The 25,609-nt window shown below is 41.2% G+C and overlaps 1 protein-coding gene across 1 annotated transcript in view; it reads left to right on the forward strand.

Annotated features, from left to right (window-relative positions):
• The first annotated feature begins 6,407 nt into the window (after positions 1 to 6,407).
• Positions 6,408 to 25,609, forward strand: part of SYNPO2 (synaptopodin 2) — a 135,480-nt gene continuing 116,278 nt past the window's right edge. The window contains exon 1 of the mRNA XM_054989906.1: positions 6,408 to 6,646. Within this exon, the coding sequence (XP_054845881.1) occupies positions 6,542 to 6,646 (105 nt within the window). The 5' untranslated portion in view covers positions 6,408 to 6,541. The remainder of the gene's footprint in view (positions 6,647 to 25,609) is intronic.

Consider the following 25,609-nt stretch of genomic DNA (forward strand, 5'->3'; position numbering starts at 1 on the left):
ACAACTGTCAAGGCAATATGCTCATTTACTGGAGATAACATTAAAAACAAGTGACATTTACCTTCCATGATAATAATATAGCACCACATCTGTTAAGAGTTTATTCCACAGTTATTTCCCAGTGGCAATTTAAAGCAAGAATGCAAACTATTTAAGTAATTGCACTAAGGATTAAAGCTGTATCACAGGTGTTCAGCAGGTGAAGCTGAATTAGGGAAGCAATTTCAGGTTTCAGTAGTTGGGGTGAAAGATTTTAGAGAGACAGACAGAAAAGATTCACAGCAAGGCTCAAAGATTCCTGCTTGGATCTAAAATTTAACAGTCAAAAGAGAGTATATCTAACAGTTGTGATTCTCTTGAGAAATGAGATTAAATAGTGTCTATATTCCTCCTATCCCTAAATGGTTTCCTGAGTTGGATTCCCAAAAAACAGCAGTTTAAAAAATTACAAGTGGGGGACCTGCAAGGACTAACAACATTTGATTTATATATCACTCTCCAGGACAACTTAACACCTACTCAGAGCGGTTTACAAAGTGTGTTATTATCCTCTCAACAATCACCCTGGTGGGTGGGCTCAGAAACCTCTGGGAGAGCTGTTGACTGACCCAAGGTCACCTGCTGGCTTCAAGTGGAGTGGGAAATCAACCCTGGTTCTCCAGATTAGAGTCCTGCCATTTTTAACCACTACACTAAACTGACTTGCAGGGGGGGGGCATCTCTTTCTCTTCTCTGCCCCTATAGCCTTTCCCCTTTCCCTGCTTCCTTTTCTCCTTCCCACCTTCCTTTGTCTGTCCACTTGTTCTTAACCTTCCCTTTGTCCACCCCAGTCAGCCTCTCTCCTATGGGCCAGTAGCATGGGGACCTGCAAGGACTTCACTTTCTCCTGTATCTCCTTCCCCACACTATTTCCTCTTTTCCTCCTCCTGCCAGCCCCCCATATGCTCTTTCCCTATGTCCTTCTCTCTTTCAAACATTAAACAAGTTACCTTGTATCTGTCCCCTATTTTCATCTATATTTACTAATTTACCCCTGTGAAGGGTGGGAGCATGCCCATCACCAGTGCGATAATGTTACTTCTGGAAGTGATGTCATCATGCCTGCTGGAGGCAATTGCTTCACACGTGAGTGAGGAGGTTGCCCCCAGGTAAGTGCCAAGTCCCTCCCTCCCCACCAGGAGGGTAAGGGGACCCAGCAACCCTATCCTCACAACAACCCAGAGAGGTAGGTTAGGTCCAGAGTGTATAACTGGATTAAAGTTACCCAGTGAACTTCCACAGCAGAGTGGTAATTCTAACCTGGGTCTCCCACATCCTACACTGAAACTCTAACCACTACACTACGCTGGCTTTAGGGGGTTTGCTGTTGAACAGTAGCAAGCAGCCAGGCCTGGGTGAGTCATGCATATTAGGTGGTATCAAATCACCTGGTGGTTGCTTCTGGGCCTGGCCCCATGGGTTCCCCCTGAAAGGCCAAGCCAGCCCTGGAGAGGGCCTTGCCATGCCACCTGCCTTCACTGGCAGAGACTAAGCCTGTTATTTGGTTGCCTCGCAACAGCCACTGAGGGCATCTGGTTAAAGCTACAGGAACTCCTTTAATCGTTTTTTTTAAAAAACTCCAATGTTCTTAGGGTTTTTTAGATTTCAGATTTTTCTGCAAACTGGGGGCATTTTTCAAGTGTGTAGGAAGATCTATCTTGTATGTTCATGGCTCCAGTCTCCAGATGTAAGAATCCACAGATCAGGGTCATTTGACTATCAGTACACAAGATACCACGTCACACTCTTGATGCATTTGCTGTGCAGTCTGAAACTTTCATCCTTCTAACCCCACTGACTTTGATTAATTTAGAAGGGTATCATTCTGCTTAGAATTGCAGTGTTGGTATAGAATTCTTTAATATAAAAATTTGCAATATGCATGATGCAAACATCATATACAATATAGCTGTACAATGTGTGGCATTGGCACTTTCCACTCAAGGAGACTAGGTTTTGAGCAGTTTGGCACATACCAGTGGCATTGTCCAGTCTTCAAGCACAGGGTGCCAACAAACCTTTATAACAAGGTCTATATGATTCCAAATGGGAAAGAAGAGAGTAGTAAGAAGTGTCGAACTCTTCTTCCATTCCTGCTCTTAACATTGTCAACAGTCCTGAACATTGTTGTTCTGTCCTTTTAATAGAAGTTTAATGTGATGTTACCTTCATGCTTTGAAAAACCTCAGAACCTGAAAAATATATACAATAACATTTAGCCAAAACCAAAGTCAGGATAAACTAAGGACTGGTATAGTGCAATTAAAATGAGCATAGCCCTCAAAATAGTGGTGCATGTTAGGAAAATGTCAGGTGCCACATCAATAGTTGAGGTAGTATACGGCTCAAGGTTTATTTCCCCCCCAAAACCTCTTTTCTCTTCCATGCTATATGTGAAATAAAAGAGACTGTGGTTTTGTGTATGTGTACAGTAGGGTTACCAGTTCCCTAGTGGTAGGGGGGATTCCCTGCTCCCACTGTCTGCCGCCCCGCTACCACTCATCTGGCTGGCAGGGGGAGGGAGGCATGGGCACAGGCCTCCTGGGCATGCTCCCAGGACAGCACGATGACCTAAGTTCCTGGGAGTGATGTCATCACGTCGCCCTGAGAGTGCTCCTGTGCTTCGCAGCAGGCTAATTTGGTCCCCAAACCAGCCAAATTGGGCCATTTTGAGGACCAAATCAGTCTGCTGAGAAGCGCATGTGTGCTCCTGTGCCTGCACAATGACATTGCCCAGAAGTGACATCATTGGAAGTAACATCATCTAGATTGAAAAATCCTGGAAACAAAATGGAATTCCCACAATGAACACATGTTGAATAAATGAAGAACTGAAACAGAAATTTCTGGTCTTGATGATGGTTTTAATAGCACATCTGGGCTTCAAGAGAAGTAAACATCTCAACTAAGAGGGAAACTACACGAGACACATGACACGTGCTCTTTATGTGTCGTTTTCCCACAAGTTTCCATGGGAAGTGTAGTCAGAAAGAATGGCAGCTTGATGGGATTCTCCATAAGGGAGAAGAGGGAGAGAATCCCTCCCACTGCTCTCCTGCTGCCATTGAAGTCAAGGATCATATTGAGGAGAGCAGTCCAGGAAGCCAACAGTCAGCCCCCTGCATGCCCACCTCACCATGCGGTGGTGGTACCCAGCGCTCCCTTCTCCTCCCACCCCAGCCAGGAGTACTTGTTGCAGCAGCCCCAGCTATCAGCTCCCACTTGGAAACTGAGCTAATACCATGCATGCTCCATTGGCTCCCTAGGACTGAGGGCTGGAGCATAGCCCTGTCAGCTCCCTCTGGCTGCTGTCACATTACTTCATGGTGATTTTTATAAATACATATATTTTAGCTGCCTCTTTAAACTTTCTCCCTTAAGAGAACTGTTATGGGATCAAACAATGAAGCAATAACTGTTGCTAGCATGTTATAAGTGAGATTTCCCAATAAATACCATTTAACAGAGCCATATACAGTAAATGGAATAACAGATATCCAATAAACACATTTTCTAGGGACTTAGGGTACAGAAGCTACTTTTTACATATTAAAAGGCACCATCTACTTGAGTTACCTTCTTTAAATGATTTTTCTTAGATACTTGGATACTTACATGACTGATAGGTGTCACTTCTCTTGGCCTATCTAGTCTAGCAAGGAAGCAAGAGCAGCGGTCTTTGTTTGACCCATAGCACCCTCTGAGGCTGCAAAGGCAGAGATGGACAGTCGTGATCTTCAACTTTCAAGAGGCATTGATTTTGACTTTCAAGAGCATGATTTGCATTGAGAGGAAAGGAGAGCTAGAATGATCTGATACTGCCTCTCTGTGATGGAATTTTATCTATCTATCTATCTATCTATCTATCTATCTATCTATCTATCTATCTATCTATCTATCTATCTATCTATCTATCTATCTATCTATCTATCTATCTTATACCCCGCCCTCCCCACAGATGGGCTCAGGGTGGCTAACAACATTCAAAAAATACATTTAAAGTCACAAAAACATAAAATCAATAATTTTTTAAAAAAGTTATTAAAATAGTCCAGGAGCAGGCTATTTAAACAAATATTGGGAGTTCGTATACGGGCATAGCAGGTGGCCAAGGGCAGCCCCAGAAGAAGTGGTGGTCTTAGATAGAAGAAGGAGGACACCCGCTGGCGTTCAGCCAAAGGCCTGGTGGAACATCTCCATTTTACAGGCCCTGCAAAACTGTAACAGGGCCTGCAGGGCCTGGATCTCCAGTGGGAGAGCGTTCCACCAGGCCGGGGCCAGGGCAGAAAGAGCCCTGGTTGAGGCCAGACGGATGTCCTTCAGGCTGGGGACCACCAGGATTTGCTTGTCTGCAGAGTGCAACACCCTGCAGGGGACTTAATGGAAGAGGCAGTCCCGCAGGTATGCAGGTCCCAGTCCGTGAAGGGTTTTAAACACCAAGGTTAACACCTTGAATCGGATCCGGAACTCCACTGGGAGCCAGTGCAGCGGGCACAGCACAGGATGAATGTGCACTCGGATTGGTGTTCCGGTAAGGATGCGTGCCACTGCTTTCTGGACCAGCTGTAACTTCCAGGTCAGGCCCAAGGGCAGCCCAGCGTAGAGTGAGTTGCAGTAGTCTAGCCTGGAGGTGACCGTTGCATGGATTACTGTGGCCAGGTCCCAGGGTGAAAGATAGGGCACCAGTTGCCTGGCCTGTCGAAGATGAAAAAAGGCAGACCTGGCAACAGTTGTGACCTGGGCCTCCATTGAAACTGTGGCATCCAAGGTCACACCCAGGCTCTTCGGTGTGGCATCCAAGGTCACACCGTCGGTGAAGGTTTCAATTGTACCCCGGCAAGGGCTGGGAGCTGGGTCCCCAGCTCGATCGCCCCACAACCCAGACACAGAACCTCCATCTTCAGGGGATTCAATTTCAGGTGACTCTGATGTACCCATACTGTCACAGCCTCAAGAACCTTGGCCAAGGAACCCAGAGTGAGATCAGACTGGCCATCCATCAGCAGATAGAGCTGAGTGTCATGTGCACACTGGTGACAACCCAGCCCAAAGCTGCGGACTAACCGGGCGAGGGGGCGCATATAGATGTTAAATAGCACCAGGGAAAGAATCGCCCCCTGAGGGACACTACATACCAAAGAATGGCAAGCGGACATTTGTTCCCCGAGTGCCACTTGGGGGTAGAGAGGGAAGGCCATGTAAGATATGCCTACTCCCTTCTCTTTTGACCTGCCTCACTTGCATACTCATGTCCCTCAAATAGTTCTTATATCTCCCACGGCTGGCAAACTAGTTTTGCCAAGCAGCGCCTTTGATGGTAGGCCAAGATTTGTCCACCCATATTGGGTGGACAATTGACCTGCTGCCAAATCCATCTGCTACTGATGCCATAGTCCTCTTTCATTAATTGGAAATGTAGATTTTGCCCAGCTCCTCTTTGCAGCCCTATAGATGGTTTGAAATCTATCCACTTGCACAGAAGCATAGCATGCCTCCAAATTATGTGAGGTCATAATAATCCATTTATGACATTATTTTTCTTTTTGTTCATGTGAGTCTATCTGCAATCTTTCCCAGATCTCCCAAAACTTCTACCTGTCTAGTGGCATTGCTGGTTCATTGGGACAACCTCCATCTATAGAGCCTTATCCTCACCTGCTTTATTAGCATGTCAACTATGACACTGTCATGTGAATCTTCCCTCTATATCGTCATACCCACTGACTGGCCACTGTGCAGTGAGAAAATCTAATGCTGAGGTTTGCTCACTGAGTTTGTCGGGGATCAAAATGCAGTCATATCACACAATGAGGGAAACCAATCCCTGCAATCCTTGATACATACTGCTTGTGAAGTCAGAGAGCCAGATGTACATCTTGTAAACATTTTGAAAGTTCAGGCTATTGCTTGATAAGTTAATCATCCTAGGAATACCGATGTTGTGCATCCCTTCTCATGGGGGCATTTGAACACTGCAGTGGGGGTGGGGGGAAATGACACCAACCCGTTCCATTTTCCTTCTCTGTCTGGACTGCAAGGACACAAAATGTGCAGTGATTAAAGTTTTGCAAGCCTGGTAACATTTACAAAAGTAAACTCTTGGTCTTAAGTCACTGCTGGGAGATTTACAAGTCATTTCTGCAGTGTTTTGATTTAGCTGTCAAAGGCAAATGCTCTTGGGCTGAAACATAGCCTTTTGAGCCTCACTGCTGTGTATTTCTTTGACATTATTTTGCTTTACCATGAAGGTGGGCTGAGCAGAGCAAACTGACGAAAGAGAGGGCTGTTCCCTTGATCCGGGAGGGCTCTCTCACTCTCAGTCAATGACTGTATTCCAGATTGCAGCACACAGCAGAGGCGGCAGCAGTTCGAGGGCTGTTTTCTTTCCAGCACAGCCTGGCAGGGAAGCTTCAAGTTCATTGAACATCCACAGTTTCTAGGAACTATTTTTTTAAAAAGTTACTTCTACAAATGAACACTGCCTAAACTCATCAGGAAAAAAATGGGTACAGGGGATTATATCTGCATCACTATGACTGGAGGGGCACCTTGGGGTTTTAGACTGCAAGGTGGCAAGGAAGAAAAGCAGCCTTTACAGATCGCCAAGGTAAGACAATAAGAAAATGTCTTTATCAGTGTTTTGTGAAAAGGGAAGAAAATCTGTCCTCCCCCCCCCCTAGACTTTCTGCTTTAAAATGTGTAATTAAGCATTTATTCCAATAATCATTTTCAACTTGAGTTTTAGCCTTGCGTGTATTTTTTTTATCAAAAAGATTTTAATTTTAAGAGAATTGCCGTGCAGTCCTATGCATTGTTACTCTAGACCATTGAAACCGATGGGCTTAGACTGGAGTAACTATGCATGGCAATGAACTTGTAGATCTCTTAAACTTTCTTACCTTTTGCTTGGGCATAAATGTATAAATCCTCTGAGATGCTCACTGCTTTCAGCTCCTGTTGAACTTGTTACACGGTGTTGAAAGACCTCTGTATATTAAGGACTTGGTTCTTAAGGTAACAAGCCTTGCTTTGCACGACTGCATGAGAAAATATGTTGACTGTTTTAGAGAATGTTGGAAAGTAGTTTTTTGAAGCTGTTGCTTAAATTTGTTTATGCCCATGCACTCTGCAGTCGTCTTCAGGAGATGCTGGCTGTGTCTTTGTATATAGTTGGTAGATATTTGTTATTTGCAAAATGGATCACACGAATATTTAACAAGTAGCTCAGAAATATGCTGTATTGTCAAGGGAATTCTATAGAATTTTCAGCTTTATAACACTTATAAAATATAGAAATTGATAAAGAATGAAGATATTATTTGCTGTGGATCAGGGGCAAATTATGTTTACCAGTTCCATGTAATTCTTCCTTTAGAAAATCAGACTTTAATTACTATAAATCATTACATGTTTACCTAAACATGCAACCCAGTCTTATGGATGTTGACTCAGAAGCCAGTCCTATGGAGTTTCCCAGTCATAGCCACACTTACTCTGGAGTAAGGCATATAGAACTCAGCAAAACATGATTTCATATGAATTTATGGGGTCACATGCTCGTTTGCAAGTCCTATTTGGAAGAAGTCCCCTTGAATTCAGTTAATTCATGTGTAGAGTACAGTATGCTTCCCATAAGAAAAGAAAAATAATGGGAAATAGTCTCACAGTTCTATGAAACATGAGTGACATTATTCCAAAATATTTAGGAATATGATACGTTCTACTAGTTGAAAAGCATACCAAGTGAAATATCATACTAAAGATTTGTTCAAATATATTAGACCAGTTTGCTTTTCAAACACAGCAAAAATATTTCTTACAAGTTATAGCTGTTTTAAAATATCTAACTTCTTTTGGGAGAGGAATATTGCTTTTCATTTTCTATGAAAAAACTCTGCTAGTTTAACACAAAAAAAGGTGATTGGTTGTTTATCAAACAGGCACACAGGGATATAAGTATCAAATGAATGCATCATGCTCTGTTATCATTAAAAATAATTGCAGTATACTGACAGATTTGTTTTTGAGACAAAAAAGCCCCCTATGGCTTGGCTGTATCTGTTGCTTTGCATACAACAGTGGAATCCTGCCACCTAGTGAAACTTTGGCTGGTGAAAATAAAGACTACTTTGAATACAAGAAAAGTTGGAGTTTCTTTAAAGATTGGAGAATCTTTAAAGATTCTTTAAATGTATTGTAGCATACACTTTCATGGACTCAGGCCCACTTTGTCAGATACATGAAATGCATTCTTAGTTCCTTGATTTTTTTAAAAAATCCTATCCTAGAGGGGGAAATAGTCTTTGCAAAATGCATGGTGGTTTTGTCAGTCTATAAAAATAAGCCACAGTGGTTTTAGACATTCAGTTAAGATCCCTGGGATCAAAATCCGAAACATTATATCTTAGGTCTTTGTAATGAGATTGATAACTATTTCTATAATAAGATTTTATACAATGCAAGGATTAGTGATAAATGCTTGCTCATAGTATTAAGAGCATAAGAACTGCCATGTTAGATCAAACTAATATCAATCTGGTTCAGTGTTTTCTTTTCCATAGCAGCCAGTCAAAAACATGTAGGAGCTCATATAGAAAGTATAAAGATGGCAGTCAACCCTGGTGCTTATTTTCAGCACCTGGTACATGGACGTTTCATTTTGCTAATGTGCTTAGCAACCACTGTTAAAGCTGTCTTCTGAGCATTCATCTAATTTTTAAAAGCCGTATGAGTTGCTACATCATGGGGTAGTAAATTCTATAAGTTAATGCACATTCTCAGTTAATGTACTCAAAGGCTTCCTTTTGGTTACTCATGGATATACCATGAGACACTGATATTCTTAGTTGAAAACTAGATAAAAATGGTTCTTCAGACATTATTAATCTCTAATTCTTAATCTGGGCCTGCTACTATGACGTTTCTTCTCTGAAAGTCACAATAAAATGAAGGAAGCAGCTCAGAGTGGTACTTGGTAGTTTGCTCCTGTTGGTATCTAAGTTGTAAATTCTTGGTTGGCTGCTAAAAATGAAGGAGGTGCATTGGTTAAGCTTTTAATGGAATGTAACAAATTCTGATGACTTTTTTCCTATTTCATATGTTAATGATTATGTCCTACTGTAATATCATATACTAATTTCCACACCTTTGTCTGAGCAGTTAGTGATAAAATAGAACAACTGAGATTTTTTAAAAAAAAATATTAAAAGCAGGATGTTTAGAAAAGTAGTTAGTCTGAATTAGAGTGAAAATTAGACTGAAAATTAGACTGAAAAAGTCTAACTGCCGCAGGATCCTATTTTGTTAATCTTTCCCAGGATACTTGCATGCTTTCCATCTGTTGGCCTATGAGGGAGAGGGAAGGCTGCCAAACTTCCAGTATACTCTGTTGTTGGAATTCCCCAAGAGATCTGGTGACTCAGCAGATCTTCTGGACTTCATGCACTGACATCCAGGCTATTTTAACGAATTTTGGGGCTGCAGGAAAGGTTCTTGAAGCAATCCAGTCTGTTTTTCTCTGCAGTCTTTCATCCTAGATATATATGTTTACAGTAACTTAATCCTGGGATAACAGGTCCAGAATTTACTTTAGCATTTAGTTTATGCAGGAGACAATCCATTGGTTAAAGTAAGCTGCAAGTGTATCAACCAGTACTCACCAAAACCAGGAGCTGGTAATTAATGTTAACACACAATAGGGGTGTGGTTTACATCTTCAGTTATCCTGAGATATTAAAGATCATGTAGACCAGAACACAGTGGAAATCTCTGGTACATGAAGTTAGGTATTTTTTACTTTGAGTTGCCCAATAAAGACACCAAGGGAATGAAGCTGAAACAAGGCTTTGTGTATTTAGACAAAAGTTATATCAAGTTTGTAACCTTTATGTAATAAGAATTGAGTCCTGATAAATTTAACAAGTTCTTTAGATGGACAGTGTCTTTCAATCTCCATCGTTACACATGGTCATTAAATTGTTAAAATCTCATGTTTTCAGAAATGACTATTGGTCATAGAGTGCTGGATTATATATTTTATTTATTAAGGTCATTTGACCAGCATAACTTAAAAACAGGTGATAAAGTCTATCACTGACAGGTTAAAAATTGAAGAGAAATATTCACATGAAGCTAAATGAAAAATGAGTAGATGTAACATAATAGCAAGATTCTATGGATTATATGTTCACTAAATTTCATTTTACTGTTTGCATTTTAAGCACATTAAGAAGAATCAAGATGGAAACAGTATGTTTTTCTGTGTTTTTTCTATGGAGAAACACCTCTGGAAAATATTAAAGGTGGGGGGGGACCCGTGACTGAAATTATTGAGACCTGTCTTGGCTATTCCCATCACAGATTTTCCCTATGTACAAGTAACAAAGAGAGGAGAAATGGTGATTTGCTTAACCACTGTACAAATGAACTGCCTGAATACAACCTGAGAGATTCACAAGTTAATTGCAGATTAATTTACCAAAGTGAATGTCTTTGTGAATGGACTGTATTCCTTAATGTATTTGCATTGGGCTGGATCCTATCTAGATTTCTGGTGCCATGAGGAGTGATTTTTGCCATCTTACCCCTTTGTAGTACCTCAAATCACCCCTCCCCAGGAACAGCTTTGGGGGGTATTGCAGGTCACCCATGGGAGGGAGATCAGCAAAAAATGCTCCTTTCCTGGCACTCACAGAAATATATTTGGAGTCCAAGCCACTGTAATCCTGTGCAGAGTTATTCCAGTACAAATTTAATGAATTCATTTACTTATATTTGCCAAACTTGTACTTTTTTTGTAGTCTATGGAGCTAATCAAGCACCATGAATTACTCAGACATATTACACTTCCCAAGAACCTCTGTCCTTTCCCATTCTCTTAGCCTAAGGTAAAAATTGCCACACAAAGTTAAGAAAAAACCTTCCAAATCTTTTTGTTTAATCATTATAACTGAAAACGTGCATGATTGACAGCCAAATATCTTCAGAAATAAGTCTAACAACAACTCTGTAACCACATGTACTTAGACCTAACCTAATATATTGACATGCACAAGTTGGAACCACATTGCTTTTGCTACAAAGATTCCCATCAGAATAAAATTACCCCTAAGAGCTGCACTTTTAAATTGCCACACAGGTGCGTTTGACCTAATTTTTCATGACAGTCTGAAATTAGTGCTCTGGGTGAGTTGGAGGCCATGAGGGAAGAGGGAATAAAGAGAGAATATGAGGGGAATGCCTTGTGTTTTAGTTTAACATTTCCTGTGTGGCTAAATGTGCCAAGTATGTCCCAACTGGTGCTATCTTCAAATTTGTGAAACAAGGATTATATAATAGAAATAAGGTAAGACTGCTTTCAACATACAATGTGAACTTCTGAACTTACTTCATTTGTGATGATATCATCATGACATCTAGGCCAGGCCAAAAACTATCAGCAGCTGTTTTTGTTAATGAACCTAAAAGTCATATTTGAAATCAGAAATATGCATTTTGTGAAATTTCTCTCTACAATTTTTGACACATCTATTGTTTTCTACTGGCAGTCTCTGAATGAAGTTTACTTCAATGGGTTGTATCCAAAGTACAGCAAGAAGAGAACTTCCCCACCTCCCTGTTTCTGCTGCAGCTCCCTGTGTTGAATTGAGAGCCATTCCTGAGAACTGTGCATTCCATGGAATGAGATAGTTTGCAGCACATTAGTGAAATTAATAAAGGTTGTGAAATGTATGATGATTTCTCTCCCTTGGAACAGAAGATCAAGGGATCATTTGGATCCAGCCTGATGTTCTCTACACATACATATCTAAACTTCTTGTGTACATTGGAATGCATTTTAGAGATAATAATCATTTATAAATTTTATAGGACTTGTACCATGTAGAGAGTTTTATCATTCTCCTAGATTCTTGATCAACAATCCCCTTACATAGATAATTGTTACCATCATTGTACAGGTAAAATTCTGAGACCTGCATGTAGATCTAAACTGTTTATGACGGTCTATCTGTCTATCAACAATCCCCTTACCTAGATAATTGTTACTATCATTGTACAGGTAAAATTCTGAGACTTGCTCATAGATCTAAACTGTTTATGATGGCAACACCTCCCCATCCAAAATCTGGATATCAATTAACTCAGCATAAAAACCAGAGATGGGCAATGCCGGGATTGTGCTGGGAGCGGAGTATGGTTTAGAATCCTAAGCACACTCAGCCTATGCCCTACTCCTGGTGCGGACATAATGTTACGTTCATGAAAACACTGGCGTAAGTGTAAACCGCTCCATTGAACTCAATGAAAATGTACTCCCACCACACCTACAAAGTCTCACTCAGAAAGTCAAGAGTCTGACTAAATCAGCAACCATTCAATCAGCTCTCCCTAGCATTAGAGAAAATGCAGTCAGAACACTATACCTCAGATGATACAATGTTATACATGGGGTTACATCATTCTGGCCTCCCATCCTGGCAGTGGTTTCTCACATTCATATTTTGCAATGGGGCACTTTGCACAAAAAGAGAGCACATTGTACCAATAGCCTAGGAAGAAAAGAAACCGTGATACAGTATACCACTCCTGTGCAGATACTCCATTTTCATATAAACATTGTCCTGGTTCAATCCTCCAAGTCCTGATGCAAAAACAAGGACTCCAGGCAGGTAAGCCAGGGAAGATGATCCTCTGCTGACTGCTGTAAATCCCCCCTCCCACCGCAACAAGAACCTATTGTGAATTAGCTCAATAACTTTTTCTTTCAAGAGTTGCTAGCAGCATGTCCCACACATGGGACAAGAGTGCATGCATGCACACTGCAGATAGTCCAGCTCCCAGCCATGAGGCGGAGCATCACTTGTGCCTGAGTAGAGGAGGGCAAAGGAAGCAGGATAATGTTGGGCAATTTGTGCCCTGGGCTGGCTGTCTTATCAGCCAAATGACCCTCATGTAGCTTCTGACAGCCCAGCCCCTAATGGCTGGCTGAGAGGGAGGAGGAGGGTCATCAGACCTGAGAGGTTCAGGTTTCAATCTGGTCTGTGACTCATGTTGAAAAGGAGGAAGCAGCTTGTGCGTGAGGCATTTGAGAAGTATCTCCCACCAGAAATCCACGGTCACACCTTATGTTTTCGCATTTAATTCTGTTGTTGTATCCATCCTTTGCTATGTCTGCAGGGATCAAGTCCACAGGTTAACAGGGCCGGGAAGGAATTTTACCAAGAGCTACAATTGGCTGATAAGCCCAGGGGGGTTGCCTTCATTATAGCAAAGAGGATAATACTGTATATGTCTGATTTTACTGTTAATTAAGCACAACCATCACAACTGGCATTGACTGGGGAACATAGTACAGGTTGTGCAGGGGTGGGATCCTGGCATGACCATAAAAGGGAAGTCTCCTTAAGGAGCTGGGGGAAGGGGTACAGAGCATGGCAGCCAATCTCAGGGCTGATGCCTTGACCAGGAGGATGGTGACAGGTAGGAACAATGGTTTCTGCTGCATCCACCCTACTACCAACTAGAGATGGGCACGAACAGCAATACGAACTAAAAAAACCCATTCTAAACGAACAGGTGGTCGTTGCAAGCCTCGTTCGTTGCTGTTCGTCAAGCTAGACAGTCTGGCACCTGCAATCAATTCCCATGGCAACTCAGGCAGGGATTGTCTGTCTGAACTCCTGCTGTTGCCCTGGAAACCCCAATCTAAGCCTAATTTAGCTTGATAGGCAGGTCTTCCTTCCAAGTGTGGACTGGAGCTCCAAATTTGTTACAAGAGGAAAAGACCAGGGGGAAGGGGGGGCTCCCAGTTCTGGCTTTCAGGGAGAGACAGCTGCTGTTAGAGGGACAGGGTGAGTGCATTGGTGCTTGAATTTTCTTTGTGTGTGGTGGGATAGGGATCTACCCCTTCATGTTCCAGGGCTTCTGCCAGGCTCTGAGGCCAAGCTATTATTTATTATTGGTACCTTTCCTGCCGCCTGCTCAGGTAGGGTTTCTGGAGTGGTGCAGTAGGGATCTTGATGGCTGGAGGAGAGCCTGCTGGCCCCCACGAACAATGAACAACGAACATGTTCGTGACAGGATCATGTTCGTCAGTGTTCTTTGTTCGTTTTTGTGGATGGCAATGAACAACGAACGCCATGTTTGTGTTTTTTTTCTGTTCATGCCCATGTCTACTACAAACCCCCATCCTTGGTTATCTCAACAGGCAGGTTGGGAATGTGCTGACAGCAGTTGCGCTGGAGGTGCAACTGGAGGTGATGACAGCAATTGTGCTGTCAGCTAAACTATTTGCTCCCAGCCAAGATCTAAGGAACCTGTAATCCACAAAGTTGTGGGCTCATTCTCCCCAGCACAGTACATTTGTATCTTCTTTCCTCTTTCACCTAGGTTGGGTCCCTGCTACAGGCACAAGAGGGGTGGGGGAGGAAATATTTTGCCTTGTGGTATTCAAAGTGCTTCCTCCTTTTTTCACATTTGAGCTCAGTGAGCTACTGGGGAAATAAGCAAAAATGGCTTTTGTGAATGCCCAATTGCGTGCTTTTGTATTGCCATCCTAGCATCTGTAGCCCCTTTACCTGGCAAACAGCTGCTCTTTGAGGCATTATTATAGTGTGCACTTTTTAAAAAGTTTTAATTTTAGATTGTTTTTTTAAAAGGCCATGATTTTCTCTATGCTTAATTTTTTTGTAGATTTGATACTGTTTTTGTAATTTTTGAGGGATGTAATTTTCAGTTGGAAATTTCAATACCAAAAAATTTCAGTATCAAAAAAAGACCTGATATAAAAAAGAAAAAAAATTGGTGCCACCCTCCCACAGCAGCAGCAGAGAGGGAGGGAGGGACAGAGAGGAAGCTCACTTTGGCAAATAGCTGTTTGGCAGAGCATCAGCCCTTCAAAACTTAAAAGGCCTTTTTCTGTGGGAAGACGTGTTCTCCAAATTCCCAGGTCCAAGTTTTATGCATTATCGTCTTTATTTGTTCTTTATTTGAAACCAGTTTTTCCGCTGAAATATAATCTCTATAAATAAAATCCCCAAACCATCATTTCATAAATAGCAATAATTCATGAAGACCAGCTTTAAAAAAATTTCATTAGAGAGTTAATGCATTCATTCTTTGGATCATCTCTAAAATTGAATTATCAAGTTATTCTTCTCCAATACACGGGATAAATTCACTCAGCAAAACTATGAGGAATAGTTTTGCTGAGTGAATTTACCCATGTATTGGCATTGTACCAAATAAGCAATAATGCTAATGTAATGGTAGTGATAGCCAATAGAAACATATTTGTATCCAAGGGGACTTTCATGCAAGTGTGAAGAAATAAAATAAACTGCATTTAATCATTTAAAAATGTGTATATATGTAATAAAAACTTAGCCAATGTGTCCTAGGGTTGCTTGTTAGAGTCTAGTTCTTGAGAGAGAAATCCTACCAGTTACGCTTTCTATTTTCATTGCAGTAATTTGACAATCTTAAGAGGGCACAAAGGGACTAATACACATATTGATTTGAACTTTTGCTGATTCTACGGTTATAGGCATTTAGTATTGGGTTATATGCCTACCAGGGGTCATTTCGTAGAAAAAGAGCTGGAGGAACTCATTAGCATAACTCATTAGCATAACCCATGTCCCTTGATATCACTGGAAATGTGTCATTAGCACAACTGATTTGCATATGCCACACCCCCTGACATCCCCTATCCTGGCTGTTTTGGACCCAATCCTGGCCATTCAGGGCCAAAATTGGGCCCAAAATGGCAAAAAGGGGCTGAAAATGGCCGAAAAGGGGCCCAAAATGGTCAGGATCAGGCCGCTGCTGAGCAGGAGAGTGATCCACCACCCATCAGAGGCCCAATCCGGGCCATTTTGGCCCCAATCCAGGATGAAACGGGCCTCAATGGCCGAGTCAGGTGGGCGGGGCCACCTGACATGTGACCTCTTTGGGGAACTGCCGGAACTGTGTTCCTGCGCATTCCCCCTCGAAGTGAGCCCTGATGCCTACATACAATTCAACAGTTCTTCATACTTGGATGAAATCCTTAGCATTGTTGAAGGCCATAGTGTAACTGCCATTGACATCACTGTAACGTGTGCTCTAAATAGCTTCTTCACTGTAATATCTTGCTTGCAGGGGCATTTAATTTTTTATTTGTTAAAGTATTTTAACTCCCTCTGACTTTAATGAAACCAAGATTGTGCCCCAAATCCAACTCTGGGATTGTCACATTGACTCAGAAGAACCTGACTCTGAAAACAGCCATTGGCCCAAGTCCCACTCCAATATGGGTTCATGTTATATCTAGTATGTAAGTACCATGTGAATGAATAACATATTTTAAAATATTTAAATATTACTTTCATTTAAAAGGGCCGCATACGCCAATATGGCTTGGATAGAACTTTTTGTTTAGAGGAATATGAGGCATTGGCTTCCTACAAATAAATTGCACCTCAAATGGCAGTTAATTACAAATGACACATTTTTAAGTTGGGCATCATGCTAGGAAAAAGTAGTAGCTGCAAGCAGTTTTATAGGCAGTTTCCCAGAGTGGTACAGTTGGGTAATATAGCCTGGAAGGAATGCTTCAGCCACTTTCATTGCCAAATAAGTAATAAAGGAATTTAGCTTGAGAGCAACAAGGCAGTTATAGGGAAAGCTGTTATAGGCATTGCTCTATCTGGTGAGATACATAGTTTCCATTGCAATAGAATGTATGTGAATGCAAGAAACATGAATTTAAGGAGCAACATATGGACTTTAAGGCACCCAAAGAAATGCTCAAGTACCTTTGGTTTAACCGCATAAGGTGCATAAGCTAAAACCTATGCCGTTTTGTATAGACATGTGTCTTGGTATGTAAAATATTTTATGTATTAATATGTATTATGTAGATATATTTATTTATATACTTAGTTCATTTATAGCCTGCCTTTCTCACGGAGGCTCAAGATGAATTATACAATGGAAACCAATGGAATCAAATAGCATGAGACCTTCAAGAAACAGGGGAAAGGGACTAGGATTCAAAAAAAGAAAAGAAAAGAAACAATGCAAAAAAGTATTAGACATGAGATATTATAAACAAACGCAGAAAATGTATTTATAAAAATAGAAGACAATGCAGTAAGAACATGATAAGCACTACAGACTACAGCCCCAATCCTTTTATTTTAAAAAAGCACTTTAGATATTCTTAACATGACCCCTCACCATGTCTTCTATTTATGGGTTCAGATACAGAATTGAGATCAACATCACTTTGAGTGAAAATGTCTAATATTATTTTAGGGACAAGCTGCTCTAATCATGCCTTTTCATATAAAAGGCCCTTTGATCACATTGTAAGGTACTTGTTTGAAACCTGTGCCATTTTGTATGGGAACTTCCTCAGTGATGAACAAATTCATTCTCACTATGCATACAAAGGTACATAAACAACAACAAATGAAAAATAAGTTCTAATCAATGGATAGAAAGCTATATTAATTAACCTTCCTTCACAAGATCATATGTAATCATTATTTAATGCTGGCCAGATTAAGCTGAATAATTTTTCATTGGTTGAGCAACTACAGCCAAATACATTATAGAAATGTTGATTTGAGGTTGGTAAGATCCTTTGAGGCAAGTAATGTTTTCAAATTCCATCCTACCTATATTAATCTTTAATCTCAAGTGATATTAGTGAGTCATCCAAAGCATATTTTGGTCTTGATATTTGCATAATTTATATTAATCCACCTGGACTGAAGGCTTCCTATCTCATTACCGATGCTGATTTCTCCACACCCACTACCCCTCTGCATACTCCACCCTATCCAATCACGCCTGCTGTTGTCATTCACTGGCTATTGTCATTCGGGATCTGATATCACTCCACTCTACAAGATATAAGGACAGATGGACTCACATTCTAGCTGAATCTGAAGAAGTGAGCTGTGACTCATGAAAGCTCATACTCTACCACAAATTTTGTTAGTCTTATAGGTGCTACTAGACTCATGCTCTTTTCTGCTCCTACAGACAGACCACCACGGCTACACATCTTGATCTACCTCATATTAACCCTTTCTTCCTGAAACATCCAGAAGAAGCATGGCCAACATTCTGACTGTTTCGCTTTGTGGTCATGCATAGCCTCAGCTGCCCTCCTTGAATGCTGTTCAGTGATATCATAGTGTTCAACAAATTACACCTCAAAAGCTGAGTGAAAAATTAATACTCTGTAACTTCAATGGCTGATGACATGTGTTGGCTAGTAAATATATAAATAAGGAATATACAGACACTGGTGGGTGGAAGAAATTAGAAGAATTTAGATTTAATAGATTAAAAGATTTGTTCATTGAAGGTGGGACTTTAGTTCCAAAAAATAACTTGCTGGAGAAAATAGGGAAATAATACTGGTTGGAGGTGCAAGGATTATATGCGTTAATTAAATCTGAAAAAGTAGAGGAGATAATTGGGGTAAAAACAGAAATTGATGATATACTAAGTAAAAGACAAATAAAAGAGAAAGGGCTAGCAGGGGCGTTATATAAATTAATGACAAGAGATAAGGAAAGGATGATAAGGGTAATACAGAATAAATGGGAGCGAGAAGGCTTATCTCATCAGGAAACAATTCAAGAAATAATGAAATGTATAAATAAAATTAAAATGGATAAAGATAAAGAATTGGCCAGGAAATGTATATGGAAATGGTATAGAACACCGGCTCAGATATCGTATATAGTTAAAGGAATGAGCCCTAAATGCTGGCATTGTGGTCAAGAAGTTGGTATATATGCGCATATGTGGTGGGATTGTAATGTGGTCAAGGAATATTGGCAAAAGATTATAAGGGTAATGTCTGGTTTATTTCAAGTTAATATAGAGGTTAATAGGGATCTGCTTATCTCCGGAATATTGGGAAATAAAAGAGTAGATGGAAATAAGCAAGACCTATATAAAATTATGATTTTAGCCGGAATGGCTGTAATAGCATTGGGATGGAAGGAAAAGCATAAATGGACAATGGAAAAATGGAACAATTATGTCTTTGAACGTGTACAATATTTGTACAGATAACTGCTGATGAGACATGGGAGGATAAGCGTCAAAAGATTATAAGTAAATGGTTGTGTTATAGGCACTGGGTGGAAAGGGGGGAAGCCAACCCAAGCATTCAAGCCCGTATGAAGAATTCTGTGCACATGGTTAAAGATATGAAGATATAATGGGGGTGGGGGGGTGGGAGGGAAGGGGTAAAAATAGATGTATACGGTTCAATGTATGATTATGTACATATGTTATAATAATAAAATTTAAAAAATTTAAAAAAAACATGTGTTGGCTAGTGAATGTCTACCAGATAGACTATTTTTTGCAGTGTTTCTTGTCTATGAAAACACAAATGCCCTTTGATGGTGTGTACTCTCTCTCTTTGCCCTCATGCAATAGTACCTTTTGTTTTTGGTGGAAACTTTTTAGATTGCTTCTGTGGTCCTCTGCGAAGTGTGTGGCAGTGAACATATGTTTGCAAAGATGATTTCTTTCTTTCTTATTCTTTTGTAAAGTCTAAAATGTACACTTTATTTAAATCCTTGGATCTAGGCTGTCCTTTTGCATCCCACCCATAGGTACTAATGAGCATTGATTTATTCTTAAGAAGCTTTGCTCTGTTTTGGTGGCTTGATTCACTTCATTGGTTTGTTTCAACAATGTGGTTCATTTTGGGCCAAATTCATTTAAACTGATGAGTTTTTCCAGTCATTTCACATTGATGTTACTGTAAGGTTTGTTTCTGAATCAAGTAAAATTTTGAGAGATGGAAGCCCACCATAAGGGAACAACATCTGCTAAATTTCATCCAAATAGATGTAGGGTTTTTTATCGATTCAAATGAATTCACCAAAATCTCCTGCAAACATGCATACTGAACTCACAGAGGGTAGAGAAAACAGCTCCAAACCTAAATATGCTCCCAGATTTTCTTAATTCCTTCCCAAGAATCACACTTATTGGAAGAGGAAGCAAGAGAAGTACCAATTAGCAGCTTTCATTCAGCTGCTAGGTGTCTCATTGGCAGCTGAAAACTGACCATCGTATTTTCTCTTGCGTGACCTAACTGATTGGCTGTAGGCAGTTAAGACATACAAAGGGGCAAAACAGCGCCGGGGTGTATGTGGGGGGAATGAAGGAGGCAGTTTTCTGAAGTGGCAATAAATGCTTCAGATGGCTTGGCTTTATGGTGGAGCCTCACTTTCATTAGGGTAGGGGTCTGATGCAGCACGGAATCAGGAAAATTGATCACATGCACACACTCCCACAAATGTTACCTTTAAAATGTTTGCTTCACATGGGATTATTTTTTGTTTCATGTACATGTGATTTTTCATAGTGCTGCTTTAAAATATCTGCCCATCTGAAGATGATTTCGACATAAGGTGCACATGATCTTTGACACTGATAATTTATTAAAATCTGCAGGATCAGGACTCAAAGTGTGAGATTTTGAAGTTTATATTACAGATAGTCACTTGTGCTTGGAAAACAGTAAAGTTTCCATAAATTCCCCAAAAAAATATGTGTAAGAGAGAGAAATAAAGGGGATGGGAAATTGCTCATTTACCTAGTGCATCTTTTGCCATTTTCGAAGGCCTTGTTGCATGTATGTTTGAAGAACAAGCTATAATTTTCTGTTTTGTTATGCAATTCAATAAGTCTGGTGTGGCTTAATGGAGAGGAGAGAATAGTAACAGATCATGTGGCTTATTTTGCCCCAAAGATAGCTTGGAATTTAGATGTCAAAGTGACAACAAAACACCCATAGTTGATTTCAACAATGAACAAGCCTCAAATTCAAGCTAGGATTAAATGGTAGTTAAATCAAAGATACCAACCATTGGCAAAGAAACAAAACTTAATTTGTCAAAGGCTCTAAATTCAGATGTCACAGCAAATTGTTGTTAGATCAAAGATTTCCTAAATCAGAAAGTTATCAATTGCACTTCAATGTACAAATGGAAGGGGGTAAGAACATGTGACCCAGGGGACAGAGTGAGGCTCTGTCACCTCTCAACAAATTCTGGTTTATTAATGACATCAGCCTAAATTCCACTTGACTGACCAGATGAGCTGAAAGCTATGTTGGCCTTTGTTATGAGAAACCATGGAACAGATTTGAACCTACAATTAGACTTGTTGCAACTACGTACCTTTATGAAATGAGCAATGGGGGGGGGCAGTTATAAGAGAAAAAGCAGGTCTCTGTATAATCAGATTTTTGCATGGGCTCAATGCAGACTAGCAGTCCCATCCTAAGCAGAGGTACTCCCTTCTAATAAGCCTTTTGACTTCAATAGACTTAAGGAATAACTCTGCTTAGGATGGCACTGTAGGTGTAATCTGTGTGCCCATGTGTATAGAGTTTGCCTATGCTGTTCCCCAAAGACTTCACAAAATGAACAGTACATTAAGAACAAGAACAAGAAAACAGAGAATTGTCATCTCAAGTCATCTCAGAGACTCCAGCTGGTGCAGAACACCACAGCTCGCTTACTTTCAGGAGCTAAGGAAAACATGCATATTACTCTCATTCTGCAGTCCCTCCAATGGCTACCCATCAATTACTGGGCTCAATTCAAGGTTTTGACTTTCACAGACAAGGCAACTCACGGCTTTGGCTTCTCATATCTATGGGACCGCCTCTCTCCACTATGCTCTACCATGGCAGCTTCACTTGTCTGATCAGGGCCTTCTGCAGATATTACCCTGCAGTGGGGAAAAATCAACAGCAGCCCTTATTTGTACTTTCTCTGTGGTAGTCCCTATCCTATGGAATAGACTGCCTGAGGAGGTCAGGAAATTCTCCAGATCTCCTGGCTTTTCGCAAACTATGCAAAACTGAATTGGTCAGGAGGGCTTCTTTATTTAGACATAACAGTGCCATAAGAAACAGCTCAGAGAGATGCCTTGATAAGGGACAGCAACTGTAGACTATTCTACTGGTTGCTGTCTAGTGGTGTAGATATGCTTCTATTGGGTAGTTTCTACATCATTAAAGATGTCATGTTTAATTACTTACACATTGTTTCACATATTATTCATCTCTGTTTTCAGATTATGCTTGTTTACAGATTTCTACAACCAGTACCATGTTGTACTTGTTCACTGAATGTTCTAGCTGTTGATTATATTGCCTTGCACTATATAATCCACCTTGGGGCTCAGTGGGTAAGGCAGATTATTAATGGACGAACGGACTGACCGACTGATTGACTGACATATACATATATATTACCTGTTATGATGGACCCCTCCCTTCACTCTCCCACTGTGAGGCAGATTTTCCCACCAAAAATTCAGTTTCCCTGCCTTTGTTGAGCAGCCTTTGGTAGAGTGTTGATCTTTGTGGTTTGAAAGTCTGCTTGTTCCACCTTGACAGTCAGATATAATTTTGGCTCTTTATCCCAGCCCAGGACATTAATGGGGAGAAGCAGGAGCCCTCTTCCTTTTTGTTGGAAAACACACTGGAGACTGTATAACATTCAGAAGAAAATAACAGATTTATTTAACAGGCAGGAATTGAATGTAGTCAGAGAAGGAAAGTGCTGAGGTAACATGTTGGTAATACAGAATACATTTTGAGTAACAGGCAAAATAGTTTCCTTGAATCTTAGTTTCTTACATTATTGGTTCTTAACAGTGAGAGGTGTTTTACTTACTACTTAGTTACGGCAACAATATCTCTGCACAGAGTTTCCTATGTCAGCTCAGGTTTTCTGGAGTTAGTTTAAAACTTTCCCCTTTACAACAGACCCAAGGTCCTCCTCAGAGCCAACCCCCCCTTTAGAAACTGAGCAGGAATTAATCTTCTCCTAAGAAGATATAACCCTTCTTCTTTTGGCTTGAAAGGAAATCTAGTCTACCACCCAATCACTCTTGCTAAAACACACTTCCAGTTCTATGATAGCTGTATCAAGCGGGTTTCAGCTTCTGTTGACACTTATACTAAGAATGTTAAACAGACTTCTTCTTCAGAACAGAGATGTTACAGTTAAGGCAAAAGTCTCCTCTTTCCTCACTCCAGAGGGGAACCTGCCTGACCTTCTCTGACGGACTCACTCAAAAATCTCTCTCTGAACAATCCTGTCAGAAACCAAGAGTCTCTCTAGACGAGATGCCTGGGTGTATGTTCGTCAAGTGTCGGGAGACGCAATGTTAGCCAGGAAACATAGGTTCTAACTGACCGATCAGAGAGGAGGGAGCAGCTTGTCACTCACACTCTCCATTCCAAGCAAGAGTTAACTCCCTCCCAGCTTTCTGATTGTTGCAATTAGGAAATCTGCTTTCAAGTGCAGTCCATCATATCTGTATGCCTGATGGGAGTGGCTCATGCTATTCTTCCAGTGTATTAATTGAGCACCCGCCCTAGGGATTTATGAACTGGGACATTGTCTGAATGGCTAGGTAATGAACGTTCTAAAGGAATATTACCTGTTCCTTGAGATTTTTTTGCACTCAAACCTGTGTGTGTGTGTTTCCTGCTTTTCTCCCCAATGGGGACTGAAAGTGTCCAACAATACAAAGAGAAAAAATACAGTAGCACAAACAAGAAAAGAAGGGGAAGCATTTGATCACCAAGCAGGTCCAGTCCCTGTCCTGTTCTAGGCTCTGGCCCTCAGGCTCACAACTCTGAACATGCCCAGACCTTAAATACTGGTGAGCAGAATAAAATGCAAACTCAGCAAGATGTTACACAGCTGCTTCTAACTAGAATCATAGGGTTGGAAGGGATCTCTAGAGTCATCTAGTTAAACCCCCTGCACAATGCAAGGAATTCACAACTACCTCCCACCCCCTACACCCCCAGTGACCCCTGCTCCATGCCCAGGAGATGGCAAAACACCTCCAGGATCTCTAGCCAAACTTGCCTGGGGATAATTGCTTCCGACCCCAAAGTGGCGACCGGCATTACCTTGGGTATGTAACAAAAGGCCACAAGAACTAAGCACTGCTGTAACACTTCCTGTCCTCTGTCTCATTATCTGCCTACGTTCACAGAATCAGCATTGCTGTCAGATGGCCATCTAGTCTCTGCTTAAAAATTTCCAAAGAAAGAGAGCCCACCACCTCCCAAGGAAGCCTGTTCCACTGATGGACTGCTCTGTCAGGAAGTTCTTCCTAATGTTTAGCCAAAAACTCTTTTTCTTAAAAAAAAATTTTTTTTTAATTAGATTATAATATCATTCAGTACATTCATTACCCCCTTGTAAGTCTATTTCTAACCCCCTCCCTTTCCTCCCCCCTTTTTAGTTGACTTCCAACAGTTTTCCAACCCTTAGTCTATTTTATTACGCCAAAAACTCTTTTGATTTAATTTCAACCCATTGGTTCTGGTCTGATCTTCTGGGGCAACGGAAAACAGCTCGGTGTTATTATTATCCCCAATGGAAAACAACTGGTACAAACTTCTCCAAGTTTCTCCCTGCCAGCAGAAATGTATGGTTATCATGAAGGCATTTAGTTCATAATACAAAAGGATTTTAAATCTCAGCAATCAAATGAGAAAAGACTGCCTGGAAAAAAACCTTGCAATGGTCTCTCCTTTCGATCCAGGATTACCAATGTACAGTCTAAACCTGGTTAGTTGAAATGAAGCATGCTGGTCAGTATGTTTATTTTCTCTGTGACTGACATTTTGTTTATGTATCTGTCACTTTGAAGTACAGCTGCCAAATTTCATTGGCCCAGTTTTAAAACCATATGGAAATAATCTGAAAAGCATGAATAATTTTGTGACTAATGGAAGCTGGGGGGAGGGGGATGCCCCTAGCTGTCTCCATGCTTAGCTGTGTGCAAAAATAACTCCAGAGGCATATACAGGGTTGAAAAGAGCCCAGTAGCACCTTTGAGACTAGCCAACTTTACTGTAGCATAAGCTTTCGAGAACCACAGTTCTCTTCGTCAGATGCATCTGCCGAAGAGAACTGTGGTTCTCGGATTCGGTTTCGTTTTCTCAGCCATGCCGGACGCTCCTCTCGGCTGGTCCGGGAGGAAACGACCGGGCACCCTGACCGGGCGGCTGATCCGTAAGGATTAGCCCCCAGGACTCCCAGGGAGGGAGCCAGGGTCCGGGACGCGGCGGGAAGAACTCCCCGAAATCAATGCGGGGGGGGGAATTGCCCGTTTGTCCCTATGGAGGCCGGCAGATGTGCGCGGCGCCTCGAGTGCCGCCGGGCAACGAGAAACGGCAAGTAAAAGAATCAGGCGGAAGCCTGTAAACAAGCGAATCCCTTCTGTTCTACAAGCGTTTGAGAAGGAGAGGTTGATCTGAAGAAGACTCGCTCTTCCCCTTCGTGGAGTTCCAGAATTTTGTTGGCGCCCCCCCCCCCCCCAAAATGGCAGCAAAGAAGCAAAGTCCCGCTCTCGGTAAGTCAATCTCGGCCACCTTGCAGAAAGGGGAGTCGCTCGAAGAGTTGGTGCGCAGGGCGGTGGTGGAAGCCATAAAACCCTTTGTTGACAAGCTGAACGAAACTGATCAAAGGGTGGGCTTAATTGAAAGCGAGGTGAAAAC

The sequence above is a fragment of the Eublepharis macularius genome, chromosome 10, assembly GCF_028583425.1.
Source record: "Eublepharis macularius isolate TG4126 chromosome 10, MPM_Emac_v1.0, whole genome shotgun sequence".
NCBI lineage: Eukaryota > Metazoa > Chordata > Lepidosauria > Squamata > Eublepharidae > Eublepharis > Eublepharis macularius.